The following is a 23,631-nucleotide window of genomic DNA, read 5'->3' on the forward strand; positions in this document are numbered from 1 at the left end:
ATCTTTACACTGAGGGTGGCAGAGCACTGGAACAGGCCGGCTGGGGAGAATGTAGAATCTCACTCCCTGGAGATACTGAAACCCACCTGGACACATTCCTGTGTCACCTGCTCCGGGTGACTCTGCCTTGGCACGGGGGTTGGACCGAACAATCTCCAGAGGTCCCTTCCAACCCTAACAAGTCTGTGATTATGTGAAAATACCACCTCTGTGGGGTGCTGCAGTGCTGTTTGCCTTTGCTGGGGTCTTGTCCTGACTCTCCTCCTGTCCTCCACGCTGGTGAGACCCCAGCACAACAGACACAGGGCTGTTGGATCAGGTCCAGAGGAGGCCACAGAGAGGCTGGAAGGGCTGGGACACCTCCCTTGTGAGGACAGGCAGAGAGCTGGGGTTGTGCAGCCAGGAGAAGGGCAGGCTGGGGGGAGACCTGATTGTGACCTTTCAGTATGTAAGGGGGCTTATAAGAAAGTCAGAGACTTTTTACCAAGGTATATTGTGACAGAACAAGAGGAAAATGTTGTAAACTGAGAGAGGGTAAGTTTAGATTAGATGTTGGGAAGAAATTCTTTACTGTGAGGGTGTCGAGGCACTGGAACAGGTTGCCCAGAGAAGCTGTGGCTGCCGCATCTCTGGTGGTGTTCAAGGCCAGGCTGAATGGGGTTATGAGGAACCTGGTCTAGTGAGAGGCATCCCTGCCCATGGCAGGGGAGTTGTAACTGGATAATCTTTATGGCCTCTTCATACCTAAACCACTCATGACTCCATGACACCTCAGCATATGCCAACAGAGAGCCGGAGTGGGCACACAGGGACAAGAAACAGAAGTTTGGAAACATGAGAGAGACTCTGATGGACTTCTCTCCACCAGGGTAGTTCAAGGGTTGGCAAAGACAAGAGGTCTTACAGAACAGCTCACACCTCAAATTTAGTAACAGCCACTTATGCTTTGACATCTACACAATTAACCAAGTAATTCACACTTCAGTATTGGGCTTTAATATTGTATGCAGGCTAACAGCCTCAATAAATATTTTAATGTAATATTTGAATGAATCATTCTCCATTGCACTTGTCTGCATGTAATAAAAGCAATGTACTGAAAACTACCACTTCTGGAGATTTGTTCCTTTATTCCCGATTCTTTGATTCACTTCATCACTCGAACTTTGAAGTCAATTTCAACTACATTTGGCAGCCAGATTACGAGCTCTGTGAGAACAGTCGGCTACGATGGCTTAAAACAGGGCCCCAATCCTGAGTCTTTGCTGATGATACTGAGCCTATTCCCCATTGTAGAGACAGATCAAATTATATTAAGTAAGGGTTTGGACCAGCTCCCAAATCCTTGGAAAATGGGAATGCATTAAATAAAATACAAAACACCATTCCAGAGGGCTGACATTGGAGTAGGTACTGGTTGTGCTTTATTTACAAAATCCAGAGATTTGTACACAGCAATCTACAGGACAGCATAGGGCGGCTATCAGGAGGGTAAGGGACATGCTCAGCAGGAATTGAAGATGCCAGCAAGGAGTCAGCCCAGCTCCACAGGGAACCTGCTTCCCCTTGCCTGAGGAAGCCACCAGACCCCTCCAGGAAGAAAAGCAGCAGCAATAGCCAATCCAGGCTGATGCGATTTTTGTTATCATTGAGGCATGAGAACACAAGTGATCGGTGAAGGAGGAAAGAGGAGACCAGCAGGGGTTCAGCACACCACTAAAGGCCATGCTGCCTGGTTCTTTACTTCCAGCGCCCACCAACCTTGCCCTTGGCTCCTGCCTTCTTGCTGCTACAATGCAAAAGGAAAGAAAAACATGTCAGCATGATGGAAGCAGTGGGGGTCTGTGTCCACTCTGCATTTCTGACTCTTAGATTAGGTTTCAGCTGCTTTCACTTCTCGCATGTTGGGTACACCTGCCATTGACCACATCCTGAGAAAGATATTGTTGATATTGTGGAAAAACATTCCTCCTGGGGCTCTTAGTGTGAAAGGCAGGATGTGCATGCCTGAAAGAGGTGGACCCTTCCAGGCTCCTGCATTATCAGGGTAGAAATCTAGGTGGTCTCCAAACTGACTGACAGGTCTGTGCAGCCACAGACTTGATGTTTTCTGAATACAAATCTGCTATGGTCTAGATTTTAGGATTTAGAGCTCTATCTAGAGAAATTTGCTCAGTATGAAAGAGCTCTGATCAAATTCCCCAGATGCTCTATTCAGGAGGCAAAAAGCTGAACACTAATTTAAATACAACTAAGAATTGCTTTGCTCTAGCAAAGGCAGAGTGGCTGTTTATATCATGAGAGCACGAGCCTCCAAAACAATCCAAACAACTTTTTAGGCCTGCTCTCATATCAGTATCCCTGTCTTGCTCATGGTGTGTGGGAGCAGTCCAGCTATACTCCCCACTCAAAGCACCTGAGGCAAACTCTCTCCAAGAGTTCTTGCACACAGAAGGGCAATCCTACATGCAAGCCACTTACCTTCTGCCTGAGAAGCCTGAACTCAGAATGGGGCTCGGCAGGAAGTTAGTTGAGTTAGATTCTGCACTAATTCCCATTAGTAGCACCTTGGTTTGTGGGGCTTGGCAAACCCACAAACCCTTCCATCTCACACACACAAAATGATGAGGCTGCTTCTTGAACCAAAGCACGTGCAAAGTGGGGGCAGCTCTTTGACATGGCAGAGTGTGGGGTTGGGGACCAAGCACAAGGTGCTGCTGTCAACAGAGGCCTTTCTTCAGAACCACTGGTTCCTCCAGGGAGAAGAAAAACACAGGGACATCACATCTGGGGAGATTTTTGTTGTGCTGGCCCATGGACTGGTTCAAGAGCACCAGCCATATTTACAGAAGGATGTAGCACAGTGACAGACACACACACATAGTGGATACTTTACCTTTGACCAAGACAGGCTTGGTCTATTTGAAAAAATTGATGGTTTACATAAAAGAGAGCATGCACTTTCTGCTTATCTCAAACTAATCTCTGTGTCCCTTTTGCCAGCCTTTCTGAAGGTTCAAAACCCAGTGTAGGAACTGCACAGCTCCTCAAACAAAGGCAGAGTCCTTTTATATCCACAAGCACCGGTGATGTTTGATGTTACACCTAACATTTATCATGTGCTTAAGGAGATTTAATAAAGTCTGAAGCAAAAGACTCATTTGATCCTTGTATAACACGCTGGCAGGCACTGCTTTGGAATGATAGTGTCTAGTTTGGATAGAAATTTAAGCACACAGAAATCTCATTAGCTCTGGGCTTCTCAGTGCAACCTTTTCAAATGATGTCCTGAGAGAGTATCCTGTCTTTTGGGAGAACAAGCAGGCAGTGTGCCCTGTTGTGGGTGGTGTGGTAGTGCCCCACAAGAGCAGCAACACCCAGACAAACCATGGCATCCTCCTGCAGCTGCACATTCTGCTGAGGTTCATCAGCCTACAGCTCTGTACAGAAAATACCGTGGGAAGGTCAAGCCTTATGTTTGGCATCTACAGACTACCAAATCCCCAGTGTTACATTCATTTGATAAGTCAGGGTGTCCTGGGGAAGTGGGAAGGCAGTAACTGGTAACTGCTATCATCCAAAGATATCACCAAAGGCCACTGCTTCATTCCTGGCATGACTTTGCTAAATAGATACAGACGCACAGAGAAGATCAAACCTACCACTGGAGAGCTCTCCTCCCTAGCTTCCCTAAAGTTACTTCTCTGTGTGTGTTAGTTTTCTACATGTCCTAACCCTCAAGCTTTGTCTACCCCTGGTGTCTCATAAATTCATTAAAAATACCTAGAATAAAGATATTAGTCTCAAAAAAGTAATGAAATAGTCTTGTGGTGAAGAAAAGTCAGAGAGATGATGAGTGAAAAGAACTCACAATCCCATTACGTTAGTCTTGTTACACACCATTCCTCATAATCTTAGCAACCACTTGTTTATCCTTCATAAACAAGGGTTGTATTCTCTCAAGTATTCAAAGCACCTCAGACAGGTGCTTGAAAAACCCAAAAATAAGCAGAGGAAAATTTTGAAGATAGGGTGTGAAGAAACACAATTTTTTTCTTGTTAGGTGTTACATTCACTTCAGTTTGCCTTTCATTTTCTCAATGTGAGGCAGGATGGGAGTGGCCCTTCCATCTCTTGCCCCATTTCATTGCAACAAGAAAATGTCAGTGTTGAGGGTGAAGTGAGTCATTTGAACACTGAGAAGATATCCCCAAGCCAGGAGGTAGGAAGGGGATATAAATACTTACTGCTTCTGGGCCTGATCAATCCGGTTTCTGAGGGTGACAATCTGCAAACAACATATATGACCAGGGTTTTTAGAGACAAAGAAGCCTTGTTCCCTCAAGGAGAGGGGAGTTTTACCTGCTGAAGTGCTCAAAACAGGTGCCTGTAGTAGGAATTAGTACTTCCTGTGAAATAAAATCTCACCCGTGGTTGAAGGAGAGAAATGTTACTTCTTGGTAATAAATCTGCAAGCCACCTTCACATGTCAAGGGACAGAAGAGCTAGAATTTTATAACCCTTACTAGAAGAGTTTCTACACATTGAAATTAATCTCCTTTGAACTCACTTGTCAAACTGCAGGCAGGTGAACCTGAATGAGTGTCACCTTGGCCTACTGGAAAGCTCTTGGATGGCTACAGCACTTGCATGTGTCAATCTCACCTTCTCACTCTTCCCTTACTCCTATACATCAGGAAGTGTGTAAGCCCACAGGTCTTCAGTGGTCTTTGGATGGGGACCTCAAGAATGGAAGATGGGTATCACATCCTCCTGGAGTACCTTCTGCTGGCTGGCAGAGTAGGAGGCAAGGAGCTTGTAGCATTCACCTCTTTCCCAGCCACTCATTTAATAAGAGAAGATGACCTGATGCATAGGAAAGCAAACACCTACCTTGCACAGGATAAACACCTTCTAGCCTTAGTAACTCAGTTTGGTCTTTAGGCCTGGGCTTGCTACTGAAATCCTGGGAGTCAGGTACTGGAAAAGCCTACAAAACACTAGGGTGTGATAGAGGGCCCTCTTTTGCCCCTTCATCTTCTCATTTGTAACTGAGTCAGGGTTCTGCTTAGTTTTCCTGGACTAAAGAAATGTCCTTGCCAAGATGTATGCTTTGCTTCTGCTTTTGGTGCAATTCAAAATTCTGCACTGACTCTGCCGGTCCAAGAACTGATGACCCAAATTTTGAATATTTAAAGTCGCACCTGACATTCCCAGCGTGCAAAAAAAGAAAAACGGAAGTCATACATTCTGGTTGTCCCAAGAACTGGTAATTCCTGGCTCACATCTTTCCATGGCAAACGGAAACAAAGTAAGAGACTGAAACATTACCAGGAACAGGACAACACAAGCAAGGAAAGATCAACAGATCACTTGCTTTTGTACTTACTCGTGGAAGTTTTAGTATTTGTCACAGAAGTTTAAATTGCTTTTTTCCAACCAAGTATTTTCCCCAAGTGTGGAGGAGAACCAGTTGTCTTCAGTGTGACCCAAGCACTTAAGACTTACCTTCAGTCATAACCTTATGATTGTGACTATGACACTCACTCCAATGAAGCACCAAAGAGCAACAGACACTAGAGCTAAAGAATGGCTCTACTTCTGTGTGTCCCACTTCCTTCCTTTGTCTCTCCCTTGCATCCTTGCTTGTGTCTCCTTCATTCTCTTTCCTATTTTCACTTACCTTTCTCCTCAATTTGTTCCTGCTATCATCTTCCCTTAATTCTTCCACTTTCCCCATCTTAGCTGTGCATTTTCCTTCTGCTTTGTTCATTCTTTGTACTTTCTCTCTGTGGTTTTCATTAGCAGGCACCCACCTCTTTGTTTATGCAGAGATTTCACTACCACAGCATGTATCCCTCCCCTGGCACTGCCTTATTTCCTGTTTTTCCACACCTACTTGATCTGTTATCCTTAAGCCAGCCCTCTCCAGTATTTTGGATCTCGTGCCACGAGGTGGAGAAGCTTCCCAAACCCCATACTATTCTCTATATGCTGTAGTCCAGGGTATTACATGTGTCCCAAAGCTTTTGCATATATCCCAGGTGCATCAGCGTGATGCCCCCATGCACATAATACCCGGTTTTGGGTACAGAGTTTTGGACAGGAAATTATTTTTGGGTGCTCTCAGTAGATTGCATGCTCATTTCCTTAACCAAATCCCTGTTGGACTCTTGACTCTTTTCCTAAATCACCACTTTATATCTTTTCAAAGAATGGAAAGGGAGAGAAAAAGGAAGTGGATGGAGAGACACAAGATCCATTTTTCTCTTTTCTCTCTGCACTTGGAGCCAAGTGCCAGCTCTCATCTGGCACCTGGCTCTGACCATGCGGCAGGCTCATGCATTTGGTAGCCTTTGCTGCTGTTGTTACACAGGCAAGTTCATTGTACTTACAACTTGGAAAGCTCCTGCAGCCTGCAACGCATTGTTAAAATCTAAGAGAGATTGAGATAGTTACGTTGGTGTTGCTCACTCCCTGCCAGCATGTCTGTGTGATTGGGAATTAAAAGGAGAGCGAGACAGAGAGAGACCCAGTAGGATTTCTCAGCCACTAAAACCTAATGTGGGTGAGTGTAGCCCTGTCCAGTGACCGTGTGAAGGAAACATGTCCACTTTCTGTTACCATGTGACACTTCAGTCAGACGGCCCTGTCTGAAGACAGTTTTCAGTGACTCCAGAGAGCTCAGTCCACGGGTAATCTGTCTGGGATGGAATAAACTTACAACGTTCAAGTTTGAAATCAAAGATGGATCTAAAAATATTACTTTGCAATGGAGGTACATGAAATGAGAGTTACTGGATTTTCAGGCCACAGTTACCTATAGATAAACAAGAATGAACAATGTTTCAGGAGAGGGCAGGGAGTCCATTTCCCATTGGGATTGCCTTTCCATGGGGCACTGAAAACCTTAAAAGTGTTCTATTCAATTTTAGCCTAAAATGTGAAATCCAGTTCAAGTATGTATGGTAGGGGAATGCAGTTCCAAGCATCTTGCTGCTTAAGTATTGCAAAGGGTCGTTGGAGACCCAAATAATGTCACAACATGACTTTTGCCTGAGGAATCAGAGAGATTTTTACATTTTGGACCCTGTGCCACTAGCAAGATGGCCTCTCAACTCACCTCATATTTTTTCCTCTTGATCTGCTCTGTAAAGTCATACTTTTCAGTCTCCAGCTGATATAACCAGTCCCACAGCTCCTTAGCTTTGTCCCTGTGTGTTTATGCGGAAAGGAAGGCGGAAGAAACACATGACATCAGATATTTTCCATGGTTTTCACATCACTAATAATGAATTTTATTTAATGCTGTTCACACATCTTCCTGTAAACCCTCTCTGTTCCCTGAAAGCTACTCATCATTTTCAAGGTCACATTTTTCTCGGCCTCTCACCTTCAAACCTTTTAGACTTGCAGTCTTGCATGTGTCACACATTAACGTAATTCCTCTAATTTTCCCCCTAACTCTTAATGAAAGATAAGACTCCAGTGGAATCAGACAAGAAGGAAGGAGGACTCTGAAGGTCACCCAGATAAGCAGAGCAGTTGCCATTGTGCAATCTCATCTGTGTCAGGGCTGAGGTGAGCCAACTTCATCTTTCAATCATGTGTAAACTCCAACATGTGCAGTCCAGACTATCATCTGATGACTGCTCTGCACTAGAGCACTTAGCTTCCAAACCTCCAGCCTTCATGGAGATCCATATTCATACCTTAGCAGCATTAACCCACCCCTAGGAATGCTACAGATACCAGTCTGTAAGATTGTTCAGCTAATCCCAGAGCTAGTCCTGGAAATGACTAATCCTAGTTAGCAGGAGAGGCTAACAGAGCTATGCCAGGAGCACAACTAGAGGGCTACCAAACCATTTCAGCACTTCCCTACATTCCCATCTCTCCTCCATTCTCCAGGTTAAGCAAAGGCACAACTTATAAGTCTCCCATGTTGAATTTCAAGGAAGACCCCCTCCTCTACCTCATTTTATCACCAGAGAAGGCTCCAGGACTGTAAAACCAAATATCAGTAGATTACATTCCATAAATTAGGATAAACATGTTACCTCAGCTTGTCTTCATTAAGGTGGTCAATGTTCAGGGGCTTGCGCCTCTCTGCCAGGACCTTCTTCTTCGTCTCTCTAGCTGTTTGCTTCTTTCCTCTTTTCTGGTCAGCCTATTTTCAGAATAACAATTAACATCAGACTGCAGAAATTAAGCCTGAATTAAGTGATTTCAGTGACAGAGCAAGTAAGACAAGCTCCTGGGGATCCAGACGAAGGAAAGCTGGGCAGTTTTCTCTTGTAATGAAGACTGTTCCCAGTCAACCCCAGGGTTTAATGTTCTCATATTTCTTTCATTGATCCATGATTTTTACCTTAGCCAAATAACTGCTGTATGTTGCACCCATGGAGGACAGAGCCTTCTTCTTCTTCAGATCATCCTCAGCTTTTCTCTTGGCATCTTCTTCCTCTCTCCGTGCCTTTTCCTCCTGTGGAGGAAAAACACAGAAGAGGTTACTCTAGGGGAAGAGTCCCAGTTTCCCCAGCAGCCAGTGCCAGGAATGTGACCAGAGAAGTACAGTGATGAGAATTAGCAACTCCTGTTTTCTGCCCTTGCTTTAAGAGGGTGGTCATTTCATCTTCAGACTGAGGCAGGCAGAACCAGTAGTTTTTTTCTGTCTCTAGAGAATCTCTCCGGTTTGATGCAGAGACAAGGCGAGGGAAGGAAAGACACTTACCGCAAGCCTTGCCTGACGCTCCTTCTCCTTCTCAGCCCGGATTCTCTGCTGCTCTGCTCTTTCAGCTCTGCGCTTCTCCTGCAGGGAGCAGTAGCAGAGGCATTGGACCATCATCATGGCTTTACCTGCCTCCACTGTTACGCCCCACTACCAAGAGCTTTGTTTCATAGAGTGTGAGTCACCTTCTCTCTTTCTAGAACATGCAGAAGGGTCTCTTGTACAACTCTCAGATATAAAACAAGGGGCTAAGAGAGGGGACAGATGGGGAGAGAAGCCATTTGATGATGACTTGAGCAGTCACTTCTGTAGGTGGCAGCACAGCTTTCTGTCAAAGTCTGACAGTGGACTAATGGTTTCAGCTTCTCATCTACAGGTGATCTCTCAATCTAGTACAGGGAAACAGCAGTACACGGACTTACAATCCTCTCCTTGAGAGCAACCAGCTCTTCCTCTTCCTTTCTTCTGGCTTCAAAGTGGCTGTCAATCAAGGCCTGCAGTTCGATCAGGTCTTTGTTCTGCCTTTTCTTTTGGATGTCCTAGAAGAGCAGAAAAATGCATTAAGTGCATATTGTTCTAGTATTATGTCCTGGACATTCCCAGCACCCTGCATACACAGAGAAACAAAAGTAGAAAGTGTCTGTAGATTTCCATGGAAATCTATGGATTAGCTTAAATGGCTCTTGGCAATCAGACACTCATTCAGGCAACAGTCAGGAGCCTAGAAGTGTAAAGAATCCAAATCTCCCATTCCCCTACACCGTATTTTATCCCTGGCTTTGCTTACACGCTTCTCATATACTTAGCTGCCTCCTCTTTGCTTTGTAATACAAATCTTACCTAGAAAATATTCCTGCATTTTGGGCAAAGCAAATATTTCTGTGGAGGTTTTCAACACCAGAATTTATTCATTTCTCTAGCCACTTTCTAGGAAAGTGTTTGGAACTCTACTTACTATTGTAATTTTAGCTAGTGTTTCTAAGCAACCGATGAGGGCCTGCAACTTTCAAGCCATTTGCAATAATGGGACAGAGGATCTGAGGTCCCTAAAACACTTACTTTCTCTTCCTTATATTAGCTTCAAAGATTCAAGGAGACAAACAAAAAAAAGAAATATATGATTTTAGCTTAGTGACATTATCAGTGAATGCATTCAGACAGTTTCAGGGAGCAGAGAGTAACCTTTTGCTGAAATCAAGTGGCAAATCAACCATACTTTTGTCTTTGACTTTACCCTCAGCAATATCCAATACAGGAGGAGTTATGTGGGTTTGAACTCATGTCTATTATCAGGTACAAAGGACAAACAAAGTCTCAGGAATACTTACATCAAAATCTACTTTCTCACCCTCTGGTATTTTAGGAGCAGTTAGTCTGCAGAGAGTCAAAAGCAAAACAAAAAGAAAAGAAAAATAAAGGATTTTCATCTGAAAGAATATGCAGCTTTTTAAATAGCCCATCCTGCCCTGCCCTCAGGAACCACGCTGACAAGAAGGAGTGTTGGTGGAGATAGAGAGGGGTGAAAGAGCACATCTGCAGAAAACAACTCCAGGAAAGTACTAAGGACCCCTGTCCTTCCTGGAAGCTCATGCAGGGCAGGGAGTTACCCCTAAAACCCCTTTTTATTCCCAAAGCCTATGGTCGTCCCCTACCACATGGAAAGATGTTGGTCTGTGAGTCTGTCTGTGCAGGGCTATACCCTCTATCCTGGGCAGCTGGCAGAGTGGCAAGGGAAGGTGCTGGGGCCCAGAGGCAGAAGGTCCATGGCAAACCTTAGTAAAGCTCGACTGAGCCCAGCCCAACATTTGCCACCTTTCCCACTGTCAGTGATCCTGCATGGAAAGGGCAGTTTCCCAGCCATGGCCTCCTAGAGAGGATTTCCTGTTGAGCTGCCTATATTTTGGGGTACTGTGAGACCTCTGCATCTCAGGCAGTCCACGAGTTGTCTGATTCTACCAGGAACAGGTCTTAAGGCCAGGCCAGTAACTCCTGCTAAGGCATCCTCTGAAGGAAGCAGACATCCTGGAAAGGTGTGCAGGAACAAACAGATGGATGTTGCATAAGGGAGAGTTGAATAAAGGCTTCTAGTGGCCATTTGCCCAACAGGGAATCTAAGGGCTTCTGCTAGATCAGGAAAAGGATCCCAGGGTTTTGAAACCCTTCCAGTCATACTTACTTTATTCTGGGCTTCTCCTCTGTATTTGGAAGGATGTAGCAAAACAGGAAGGGAAAAAGAGGAAGAAAGTTAAAACAACAGAGATCACGCCAGCTGCTAAAGTAAAAGGAGGGAAGGGAAATTTAATCTTAGGGGAAACATCCAGAGACACTGGTTAGATCTCAAGCACTTCCAAAAGAAATACACACACTCACACACCCTTTTTGCTTGCAGTGAATCTGTTTTTACTCTCGAAACAGAATTTGGCATAAAATAATCAAGAGACTGTATAAAAGTCCCAAACGTAGCATCTGGAAAGCAGTGGCTTTGTGTAAATGCAAAACTGTTTTTCTCAAACCATCCTGACCAAAGCTCTAAGGAGGCCAGCTGGGCTGGAGGGTAGAAGAAAACGATGCCTTTTTCAATCAGCACTTTTTTTGTTAAAGGTAAGTTGAATTCACAGTATTATATCTCAGTGATAATTACGCTTCACCAGTTTTGTTCAAATGCCTCACATGGAGGCCAGGAGGGGAAAACCTTTATGACACACATTTTCTCCAGGTTCATTGGCTTCCAAGACACGTTAGGGCACATGTCCCTGAGATACCTTGGTGCCATGGGGAAGATGCTTATTCTTCTGCACTGTGTGGTGCTCCTCAAACCCAGCTTGGAAAGGCCATCCTCTCTTAGCAAGCATCCTCTCCTGCTGAGGTACATGCAAAATTCCCACGGGTATTAATGGGAATGATCTTTTCATTTCCAGGAGAGGCAAAATGCCCTGATAGGCAGGCTAAACCATCACAGAGACTGCCAACCTGGGCCCTCTAGCAGTCAGAACTGTTCTTTTGCAACAAGTGACCTTTCCCTGGCTCTCGGACATGTGCTGGTCTTACGAGTTACTTGCTTAACATTTGTGCTTGTGGTCAAGTCCCCTCCCTACTATTCTTTTAAAACTTAAGCTATTAACTCCAGCGTAATGCCAGCGAGTTCAGTGCTGTTACTCTCACAAACAGAAATAAATTAAACCTGTGTGTTTATTCTGGCCCATTCTCTCAGAGCCCCAGGTTGACTTTCATAACCACACACTACATTTGAACTTTCAGGGATGCCGATGGATTCTGCGGTACAAGACTCTCCCTGGGTTGGCTCAGTGGGAGGAACTGAGGTTAAAAACCTCACAGCCTACTGAATCTGGTAAAAAAAAATTGTAAAGTACAAGTAAAAATAACCTCTTCAGTAGTGGGTGCAGCCCTGTTATCAGGTTCATAATATAGAAAGGTATTATATTTTTTCAATGCTTATTTGCATCCAGCAGTTTTGGGATTGATGGTGAAAATTTAGAATAGCAAATAGAAAAAACTAGGAAAAAATAAAATGAAGTATTATAAGAGGGGAAAATAGCAAAAAACTTACACTGGAAAAAGATTTATTGAGGCAATCAGATGTAAGGGTGTTGGATAACAAAAAATTGAAAGAGTGGTTGGAAATGGATTATTGATATAATCAAGAGGAAAGATGTGAGATATGTAAAAAAAATCAGAAACCAACATTTCCTTTTTCTCACTCTTTCCCATACAAATTTCATTAATGACATTTTAGGGGGTAGACTTTTCTCATTTACTGCAAGAACATTGCCTGCCAAAACATATCTCAGTTGAGGCCTCTAGATGCCAGAGCAATGCTATGAAAATAAACAGCATGTAATTACAAATGTGTTTTAGACTGCTCCACTATAAAGGAAGTCCCAAATCACTCCTGAAGAAAAATATCATTAGCCAACAGTGTGCTTCTGTATTTCTCCAGTTGTATTTTTATTTGTTTTGCTTTTCAAATAGCCAGTGAGCTTTTTAACATGTTAGCTTAAATTGCCTTTTACCTGGAGAGAGGAAAAGTGATTAACCAGTCTATCAGGTATGTTATACATACAGGATTCCCTTTCTTCATGACATACCCAGATAATTTTGACAGACATTCCTGTTTGGCTTAAATCTACCAGTTAGTAACATTTCAAAGAGGGGGGGGGGGGGGGGAAAGAGTAGACAGGAAATGACTGGTTTTGTTTGTTGACCTTGGTTGCCAGGATCGACACCTGTCTGTCAATAACTGAGGGAATTTGGTTTCAGCTGCCAACAAATCAGCACTCCAACAAACAATTGTAAAAATAAAAGAAAAATTAAGGTTAGTTGTTCTTGAAATAAGAAACTGTAGTTAGAGTTCTTAAAGGTACCTCCAGAAAACCAGAAAAAGGGGTATTTTTAAAAAAAATAAACAGTAAAAAATCTATCCTCTGCAGTGCATGACCCAGCCTTTGTTCATACTGTATGAACCAAAAGCAGCCCAGGGATGGGATTTATTTTGAAATGCCCCTTCTTTCATGACACCAAGTCAAGGAACTGGGCCAAAATTTGTTGACAAGCAGGAATTGTCATAGCAAATTCCTGTTCCTAGGGCGGATTTTGACTGACATTCTGGTCATTCTGACTGTAAACCATGGGGCTGAGACAAAATCCCCACACACAACCCTGCCAAAAGATGGCAAGAGACACTGCAAATCCAAGTTCACTGCCCTGGTGATTAGAGAGTCTTTGAGTTTCTGGTTTCTGAAAGGCTTAGCACAGAGAGAGAATACACCACCAAAAATACCACCACCCTTGCTTTCTCCTGCCCAATCTATGAGATATTCACACGGTGATCTCCTTCTCTGGGAATCCATCTTAACTGCCTTTATTTCACTCAGAAATCCCTAAATGCCCTCCCCCTTAATCCCACTTCTCAGAAGCAACATGTCTTACTCACACTGTGTCCTTGGGAAAAAAAGGAAATCAATATGCTATTAAAAATAAAAGAAAAAATGGGAAAAAGGAAGATAGAGAGAGGCTCAGGAAGGTCCTCAGGGTATTTCCCTAAATTAAAAAAGAAGCCTGAAAAGTGAGCAAGAAAATTAAAACAAAAGAACAACAACTAAAAAAAAAAAATCTACAAAAGCAAAATAAAACAAGGAAACACATAAAATGCAGGGTGTTTTCAAGACATTGGGCTTTGTCTTTTGAAGCAGCTGCCTGGGTGTTCTAGGGGCTGGGGCAGTCAGGAAGAACCCAGTTACTTCAACAGCTTCTAAAACTCCATGAGAACATTTCTATACATTTAAACTGGGTGAGGAGGGGGCTAAGTTATCTTATACAAGAGCAACACTGACCCTGCACACATTTAGATTTGGTCCTTTCAAATGAGTCTTGTCCCTGCCTGTGTGCTCCAGCACCCACTCAACCACGTATTACAACCAGGCTGTATTTAGCTCCACCCATCTGAATAAATTTATTCACATATTTAATGTTTAGGACAATTTTAAGTGCATGGCTTAATCAGAAGTTTACATTTCTATAGATTCAGGCCTGGAGCCCATGACCTTCTAAGGCTGACTGAGGGATGCATGGCTATGCAGGGCTCAGCTCCATTTTCAAATACGCCACTACAATTTAAGAGATTCTTTCCTGATTTTTTGGGGGGATAGAGATGTTTTGCTGATGAGAGCTATGATACAACAGATTCTGGCTAAAAGACAAGTCCAGAGCAAGCTTCTAGAGCTTCATTTTCACCATCTACTATCCTAATGAGGATGTAGAGGCTTCTCAATACACTAATGACTCCCCAAGGGTGATTGGATACGCATAGTGATTCTTTGCAGCAGAGATGTTTTGGCCCAGTTCCTGAGTTTAAAATAAAGTGAGGAACAAAAACAGACACATAAAAGAGAGTGAGATGTTAGAAGGATGACTTTGTTGTCCTAAGATAACACTGAGCTACCATCATTGTATTCGCCTTCTTCATTGGCCATAGGTTGAAGGACAAAAGAAAAAGAGAAGAAGCACAGTAGTCAATCCACAACTGGCACTGTTCTAAGAGCACCTGTCCCCACTCCCTCCCTGTTATGCTGGGAACCTTGGACTCTCCAGAGAAGGAACAAGAAGAAAAAACACCTTTTTGGTGATTTGATGTGGCTGATATACAGCCCTTTCTCCATGTTCATCGAAATCCATCTAGAGAGATCATTTCCCTCCCATACTCTCTTTTCTCTTGAACAATGTCAGTGTTTTTGACAGTTTCCCCAGCACTGAAAGAGAAAAAGGATGAGGGCCTGTAGGTTCATAACATACCTTCCTCATGAGCTTCCTCTGCTGGTGTCATGGTGCAAGCAGTGATAGAAGGACAGGAAATAGGAAAGAAAAAACAGAACAGTTATTTAAAGCTCTTGGAATCCTGAGAAAGAGACCAGGGAATGCATGAAGGGGGAAAAAAATAAAGGAATTAGTGAACTAAAGCAGCGAGAAAAGGTATCTGGAGAGACTGTCAGGCCTTAAAAATTCTGTAATGTTAAAGTAGCAGTAAGCATGAAGGTTAAAGGAGAAGAGAGCTGCAAATTATCATTGTGGTTAATATTTGTTTCTCTTGTTTTCTTCTCTTCTACCAGCCCAGGACTCCTGTTCTCTCCCTCTCTCACACACAGACACACTTTCATGTTGCACCTAGGTGGAGTAATCAGAAGTTGTGTCACATACCTGGCTCATGAACTTCAGGTGTGAAGTGTCATGGAACAAGTTGCGATGGAAAACAAGAGAATGAGAACAAAAAATCTGTTATTTCACACTCCAAAAGAGCTTTTGAGCCAATGGGGAGGAGGGGCAGAGAGGAAAAGGAGAGGCAAGAATGAAGTTAAGAAGTAAACAGGTAAAATATTTACATTTGAAATAACACATAAAGAGAAGTCACAGAACAGGAAAGGTGAAAGAGGCAGATTTATGATAATAGTGCAGTGCTTAAAAAACACTTCTAATCATCATATGATATAAAGCACAACCTGACAGCACAGTGTACCAAAGTTTACTTTGATTGGAAATATGCACATGAACATAGCCAGCACTCTCAGAGCACTATTGGACCCATCCTTTACTACAGCAGTATTTCAGCCATTTGAAATAAACACAGTGTGGTTCAGAAACCTGCTGAAATACCTGCCATAACTCATCATCAACGTTCAGCTAACTTCCAAAGAAGCTCAGTTCCCTTCTAGATCTATGGCTCAGGCCATTTTCTTCCTTGAAGACAACTTTGATGTCTATATAAATGTACTGCTGCTCTTCAAATCCATTTGCAATGTAAAATTACAAATGGATTACTTCAGAGGAAGAAAAGGTTCATTAGAAGTCTGTGCAGGTCTACATGTCATTCTTCTGGGTTTTGCCAAAGCGAGACTAGGTCAGCAATGTGAATTTGCAGGGCAGATTTTGCTTTTCAGCCATACACACACACCACCAAATATTTTGCAAAGCAGGCATAAAAAACCCACAATCTCTCATGGTGTTTATATTCCCCATGTGGAATCAATGGGGCAAATTCCACCCTGAAATCTGAAGTAAATCCTTCCCTATAGGAAGAAACATTCATTCTCGTTTCACAGGGCAGAATTTACACATTCCACAAGGAGACTTTTTGCTGAGATACCCCTTCACAATAGAATATGTGTGTTCCCCCAGTTTCTAGTGAAATTGTCATGCAAGGAGTAAGTCTCCTCCTCCTTACTGCTGATTACACTTTACTGAGAAAAAATATTAAACTAAAATAGAACCACCCCAAAGGCATGCAAGTTATAATCCATCCTTAACTGATAGGTTGTTATCCCCTATCACCTTGTATTCACTTCTCACACACACCATCCCAGCAGACAGACACCAGGGAGTTTAGAAGTTAAATCACATACCTGGAGGGGGGGCTTCATTTAGTAGGATGTGTCAGGGGAAAAACACAGGAAAGGAAGATAAAAGAATTAGAAATAAGTTATTCAGGAAGGGATCACCTCAAACTTTGGTAAGACTGGGTTGAAGAAGTATACTTTGCAGACCAAGTTATAGGGATAAACTGTTAATAAGAGTGGAAAATGAGTGTAATTACAGTGGGGTATGAAGTAGATAGGGAGGAGATGCCATAGAAACAATAGGTAAAGGGAATTTGAATGTTGATGATTTGCAACAGTTTAAATCATGCAAATTTATAAACCATGGGCGAGTGTAGTAACACTGGTGATCCTTAAATCTGAAAGAAAACACACCCAATTTGAGAGTTTTACAAGCATTTAGTGTTATCTAGGTTTCAGCTGCCCTTTTAGCTGTCAGAGCTGCATGAGGATGTGAGAATTACTGAGGGAGGTACTGCTTTGGATGTATCCCTATGCATGCATTTGAAGCTTCACCATGTAAGAATCTCTGCTGGCAGATTGAGGACTTAGCTCTGCAGAACTGGCAATATTTGTGCACAGAGCTTGTCTCTGCTGCAAAGGACTAGAAACTGCTTGAGTTTGTGTGCCAGGATCCTGCTGCAATCCACTCCCTGCTATAAGCAGCTTGGGCTTCTGCAGCCCAGGTACCTGCTTTCTGCCAGGGCTGTGGGGTAGTCACATCCCTAAAAGTTTTCAGGGGCACTAAAAAAGTTTGTTCTTTTTAGATGGTGATCCTTCAGTTATAAACAATATTTATACTTTTCTATAGGGAAAATCATTTTTAGGGAATTTCAAGAATGGATTGATTCTTCATGATTCTGCTATTCTTCAACATCTTCAAATTCCTATGTACAGGAACACTTCAGATTAATACATAGGAATTTAGATGTCACAAACATGAGCTTGGTTAGGCGGAAAGAGTCAACAAGGGAAAATGAAAGAATTAGAGCAGGAATCCCACAACAGCAACAACTGTGAACTTGTGCAGGCCAAAGCTGTGACTTAGAAGATGTGGCAGGCAAAGACAGCATTAATAACAGAAACTAAATAATCATGCAGTTACATGAAAAGCTGGGACAGCCTCCTTCTGACGTAAAAGTTTTTTGTCAAGCTCATCATATTTACATTTTCTTTTGGTTTTACGATGCTTTATGTTACTGAGGGAAAATAAAGCATGGGGAGGCTTTATTGTTTATCATATTATGTTAATAGCTTGTGTTTTGCACAAATTTCAAGCTCCTACATCTGTCAGTGCTAGAGAACCAGCTCTCAAGTTGTGAGTAGTTCAATAAATACCATGGAAAAGAGGTACAGAGGCAGGCAAAGCAACTGTGATGGAAGCAATGACCTTTAGCTTGTGCAAATCAAAGTCAGAAAAATCTTAGGTGCAGATTAAGAGACAAAAATGAATATGGTTAAAAAGAGAAGAGAAGGATGTGAAACAAGAAGCGATGAGAACAGGAGAGATATGAGAAGCAGTGAAGAGATGAATGCTGAAGTATTAAGTCATGTAAAAATCAATCAGCTTTCACCTCACTCCAGCCCTGGCAAAAGCATTGATCTGCTCTGGACTAAGAGGCTGGTCTCCCTCTGTGGACAGCAGAGGGAAGTAGCTGGGGTGGGAGGCTGCTGAGATGTGACTACTTTAATAAAGCTACTCCAAATGGCACAGAGTAATTTTCACAGACAGTTTAGAGGACACTGCAAGTTCCGTTTCTGTTTTTCCAGGTAATAAACACGATAACATTCCCATATGCGCTGTGAGGATGGCTCCGAGTCCAGTAAGTCTGTTATTACAGCTCATACATTGAGATGTTTGTCTACCAAAAATGTTACTACATTTTTCATGCAGCAGTTAGCTTCATCCTCATTATTACGCATCACAGAGTGATGAGGAAATTATGACTGGTCAAAGGTGTGAGGAAGCTGCAAGTTACAGTTTATCGTTAATATTTGATTTTTATGTTTACTTCCACCATCTTTGAATTCCTGAGTATAATACTAGAGTTACTGTTAAAATTTTCCAACATAAATCATAGTTTCAATTAAATTTCAATATTTCAGAACTCACATAGATTTAGTTGAGATTGTGGTTAAAAAAATGTAGACGTTTCACAACCATAAAGGTTGCAGAGATATAAACATCTCTGGAACAAAACTTTTTCAGTTTTTGTCTTGTGGTAACTTCTCATTCCAGATTTGTTCTTGCATTACACTATATATACCCCACATTATCCATAAAGGCAATGCTTCAGAAGCATCTAAAATAAAATTTTCATTTCAAAATTTGGAAATCTTCCATTGAGGAGAGAGGAAAAAAAAGTTGGAACAAAATGTTTTAGCTAAATAAAAACCATAATTTTCAGTAGCTGTCGAACAATGTGTTCCTCTTTTTTTTTTCTGGTTGGTTGAAAAGTTTCCATTTTGTCCCAATTCAGCACATGACCCAGTTGTGAAATTGCCAAATGGAATTGTATTTCCAGCACACAATAACCCTTCAGATTGACGCAGAGGAATTCAGAAGTCACATACCTGGTTCATGGACTTCTTTAAAAGGGAAGTAGCAGGGAAGGAGATGCAAAGAAAGATAAGAGAATTAGAGCAAGAAACAGAGGATAATTAAAAACCCTTACACTTTCCTTAGCCAAGGTGGTGGAGGGGGTGTTAAAGGCATAAAAACCATTAATAAGATTAAGTAATAAATAGAGGGCACATATGAATGTCAATTAGAATCGTGGAGAGGAAGGGTTGTTTGTACATAAAAGCTGCAGGTTACTAACATATATATTCATAATGTTATAAATCAAGTGCCACTGGTAGCCTTTGGTTGACAAAAACATTACCTGTATTTAAAGCAAGTCCATTACCCGTAGGTTTGAATGTGCAAAAAGGGTATAGACAACCTGCTCTTATTCATGTGCATAGAAATCCCAGGCACTGTGGAAATCAGTGGGCTCTGAGGAGCTGGCAGTGATTTCCCTGGCGCCCAGGATTTCACCACTGGTGTGTAGGGCTGCACACCGATGTGGGAGGATGAGTACGAGTATGTTATTGCTCTCCAACCTGCAGGACAAAGCATCCCATGGAAGCCTGGGTGGGCAAGCAGAGAGGGGCAGGCAGAAGGGCAGTTGAAAGGTAAATGGGTTGGGGCTGCCAGGCTGATGCTTTAATAAGCATGACCTTCTATTTTGCCAATCACACAGATTGCCTTACCAGATCTGGACTTTAATTCCAGTTACAAAATTGAGTAAAACTGCAACCCTGCCACCCCTGCTTTTGCATAATGGACATTAACCCAGAAAAATCCCAATAGTTACGGGAAAAGCACACACTGCATCTTTTCTCAAATATGCTCCAACCAAAATGATGCCACTTGGTCCAATCCTTACCCCAACAGTAAAAGTAGGTATGACACCGTGTCACTTGTTGACACGCTCATGACTTCAGGTGCAAGTCTCCCCACATCTCCATACTCTGCTGCAAAAGGGAGTTCTGCTTCTGTGCAGTGGCAGGGGCATGAGGGAAGAGGTGCACCCAACTGAGGGACACAGCGTTGCCTCAGGACATGGCTGTCCCACCTCTAACCCCGGGACACGGCCAGAGGAAATGGTTTGGGGAACACTATCCTGTACCAGCTGGTGTCCATACGAATAGCCTGGCTAGAGACATCAGGTGCTGGGGAATACATGAGCAGTGCCCAGCCTGTGCCTCAGGCTTTGTTTTCAAACAGCAGTTAGTACTGATTACTCATCACACTGCTTATCCTACAAGAGCAAAGCAACCGTGCAGAGGATATTTTTTGCATCGGCTCATCTTCAACCACCTCCAGAATTCCTGCACGAGTTACTGCTCCAGACAAAAACAGAGGAATTCACAAGTCATGGCACATACCTTCCTCATGAGCTTTAGCGTGTGGGAAGAGTCACAGAGCAAAATGCAAAGGAAGATGAGAGCGTTAGAAACATCAGAACAACTTTTCACTTGGGCAAAATGGAGGAGGAAGGGAGCACTGAGAATATGTTGCAAGGAAATAAAATGAGTATGGATATGAAAAGCAGTACTGGAAGTGAGGGTGCAAATGGTCTGAGATATTAAAAACATAAAGCTGATTTAAGCAGCCGTATCAGATGATTTGTCTCATACAGCCATTCCTGCAGTCCTGCACAAAGCCAGGAGCAGCACGCTGTTTCATAGCCCTGATGCTTGCCCATGTGGATTTGCAACCTGAGGCCAGCACGTTTTGGGTGGCTGCAAGTATTGCCATGAAACAGTGGCCTAGAAACTCCATTATATGAACAAGAAAACCATCTTTAATCATTTGCAAAGCTAAAGCATCAAATTTATCACCATTTGCTCTATACCCACAGGGTTTAAGCTGGAAAAAAGATGTGTGGAAAGGCTTTTGTAAGAACGTCAGCCAATCATGAGCATTTCTGCGTATAGTCTGGAGGCCAAATCCACCCCAAATGGTCCAAAATAAGCCTCCCGAGAAGACCCAGCCAATCTCAGAGTAAAAGTTTTTCAACGTTCATCCTTTTAAGAGGTTTACATTTCCCAGCAGTTTTCAAGGGTTTTTTCGTGCAACAATTACCACATACATCAATGGTGCAGTCAATGTCAAGACAGAACACAAAGGCAGACAGTACAAAACCCAAAATGGTGGCAAGTTTTAGTCTGCATTAATATGCTTATTTGTAACTCCTGTTTCCTTTTGCCATCTTATGGTTTACTGGCTAAGCCAGAGCTTACTCTGAAAGACAGGAATCCAGGAGTCACATCACATACCTTCCTCATGAGCTTCTTCTTTAGGTGTGAAGAGCCACGGGACAGGATGCAAAGGAACATTAGGAGAAACACATTGTTACATGAGATAAAACAGGCTGAAAATCCTTCGTAGGCTGAAAAATCTGCTCAGAGGGAAAAGTTTTATCCCAGTAAAGGATGTGCTAATGGCCTGGAGATAAAAAGGATTTTGAGGCACATGTGGCTGGGAAACAACTTCACCACACGAAGGGAAGGGGCAAAAACATATCAAGAGGGAAAATCTCACAGTAAGCTCAAATATCATGTGCTGAAACTTCTCTCTATTTCCAGTTTTAGAGGAACAGCTCCTGCCCTTGCCCAGATGGGCTTTATGGTGAGCCCTGCACAGGGCAGGGGTGGCAGAGGGGCCGGGTTACCACTGAGCCGTCTCTGCCGGATCTTGCACTGAGATTATTCCTGTGTGTTAGCCAGCGGCAGAGCCAGTCACAGAGGGGAGGTGGAAAGCAAAGACAACAGAAGGAAAAAGGCAAACTGGTACTGCTCCTCTTACACCACCCTTGAGTCCCCACTACCACCACCAAGGAGACAGCAGGGAGCAGTTTGGAAGGTGATGGCACGTACCTGCCGGAGGAGCTTCATCAGGTGACATGTGGCAGGAAGCAAAAGCAATGAGATGGAAAATGAGAACAGTTAGACTAAAGAGTGTGTGAATGCAACAGAGGGTTTACGAAAAAAAAGCACAGGACACATGAAATAAAGAAACAGAGGAGGAGATGAAATGGAGACGGGTGACCAGAGCACGCACAGATACAAGAAATGTAAAACCGTCTGGACCTGGATGCTGTAAAAACTCTGCAAACTCAGAGTGGGTCTATCGTGGCACTATAAACAGCTTTAGCCCTGTTTAAAACATGCCCATAGCACAAAGCTTTGCAAATATGGAACCAACACACCCTTTGGCTCCTTGCACCTGGAGCACTGCATCCCAAACCTCTCGAGTGCAAAGGGTGAGTTTCTGTTCCAGCCCCCCTTCTGCCCTGTCTGTTCCGCCTTGCCAGTGCTGTGTGCAGTGTGGGGAGCCAGCTGGGGTTACTTACCAGCATCTACATGGTTACAATTCTGCAGTATTATGCATATTATATATCATATGATATATTATAGCTTATAAACTTATAATATATATGATATATTACATATAATATGACATATTACAGCATATGTACTATATAACATAGGGCTAAGCATGTATTTTACCACAGATGGATTTTGACTTCAAAATCCATCTGATCATGATCTGCCAAGCTATGTAGGAGAAACCAGTTGGCACCTGATAGAAAGCTTCCTAGCCAGACCTCAGTTATTCCATGGCACACAAGTACCCAGGGCTAAAAATCAGCCTCAGAGCATGTTGTGTCTTGGATAAAGGGATGGTATCCACATTTCCCCTGCTGCTCCCTCCCCGAAACTGGAGCAGAGGTGTCTGCACAGATACACGAGGATATGGGGTACCCTCCGTGAAACTTGTGCAAGGGACAAGGAAAGCCCTCTTCCTGCAGATGGTTTGTCCCAGCATCTCTCTTGTCTCTTGCTTTCTTCTACCACCTTGCAAAATCGAGGTGCACATCAGCACCAAGCCCTCCTGCAGGAACCAGCACGGCCGAGATGCTGCTTCACCTACCTTCTTCCTGAGCCTCTTCTGTGGGTGGGAAACGTCACACAGCAAAAGAAATGGGAGGAGAAAATTAAAACAGGAAATACATTATTGGGACATTCCTGAGGTTTGCCAAGCTCCCAGGCCGTTATGGGTAAGAATACACAATGATGGAATTACAGGGTGAGAGAGAATTAAAAATAACATTTTTATGGGCACATTATGGGGTTATAAATGTTACTGAAATATGGGAATATGACCACAAGTGAAAACCACATAAAAAGGCATCCAATATCTTATTCTTTACTAGAGCTGGCTAAAATACCCTAAACCCAACTTTTAGTGAATTTATTTTAGTGAAAAATAAAATTGCTGCATTTCTTTTGCTTTACATTTTTTTCTCAAATGGTGAAAAAGTTTCACTAACATTTATCAATTTTTGAAATTTCAAACAAATTCATTCCTGAATTTTACCAGATGAATATAAATTTTGCAGGGGGTCTCCCTCCCTTGATGTCATAGGTTAGCAAGCATAGTCCCGGAAGGGACGTCCTTGCTAA

At 42.9% G+C, this 23,631-nt stretch overlaps 1 protein-coding gene across 50 annotated transcripts in view; it reads right to left on the minus strand.

Annotated features, from left to right (window-relative positions):
• Positions 1–1,396: 1,396 nt before the first annotated feature.
• The window catches only part of TNNT3 (troponin T3, fast skeletal type), a 31,066-nt gene continuing 8,831 nt past the window's right edge, over positions 1,397–23,631 (minus strand). For 2 of the 50 annotated variants that reach the window (XM_042038236.1, XM_042038232.1), the window contains 14 exons: positions 23,099–23,116; positions 19,189–19,203; positions 15,443–15,454; positions 15,041–15,061; positions 14,691–14,708; positions 10,908–10,926; positions 10,060–10,105; positions 9,154–9,270; positions 8,735–8,812; positions 8,372–8,485; positions 8,061–8,170; positions 7,124–7,214; positions 4,248–4,288; positions 1,397–1,789 (listed from right to left, as the gene is read on the minus strand). In XM_042038236.1, the coding sequence (XP_041894170.1) occupies positions 1,741–1,789; positions 4,248–4,288; positions 7,124–7,214; positions 8,061–8,170; positions 8,372–8,485; positions 8,735–8,812; positions 9,154–9,270; positions 10,060–10,105; positions 10,908–10,926; positions 14,691–14,708; positions 15,041–15,061; positions 15,443–15,454; positions 19,189–19,203; positions 23,099–23,116 (749 nt within the window). In that variant the 3' untranslated portion in view covers positions 1,397–1,740. Of the gene's footprint in view, positions 1,790–4,247; positions 4,289–7,123; positions 7,215–8,060; positions 8,171–8,371; positions 8,486–8,734; positions 8,813–9,153; positions 9,271–10,059; positions 10,106–10,907; positions 10,927–14,690; positions 14,709–15,040; positions 15,062–15,442; positions 15,455–16,641; positions 16,654–19,188; positions 19,204–21,441; positions 21,460–23,098; positions 23,117–23,631 lie in introns of all 50 variants that reach the window. The other 48 variants (XM_042038259.1, XM_042038268.1, XM_042038263.1 and 45 more) reach the window with 43 other exon arrangements.

This window comes from Corvus kubaryi, unplaced genomic scaffold, assembly GCF_017639235.1.
Source record: "Corvus kubaryi isolate FWS band 111438036 unplaced genomic scaffold, C.kubaryi_AGA036_p1.0 37392, whole genome shotgun sequence".
NCBI lineage: Eukaryota > Metazoa > Chordata > Aves > Passeriformes > Corvidae > Corvus > Corvus kubaryi.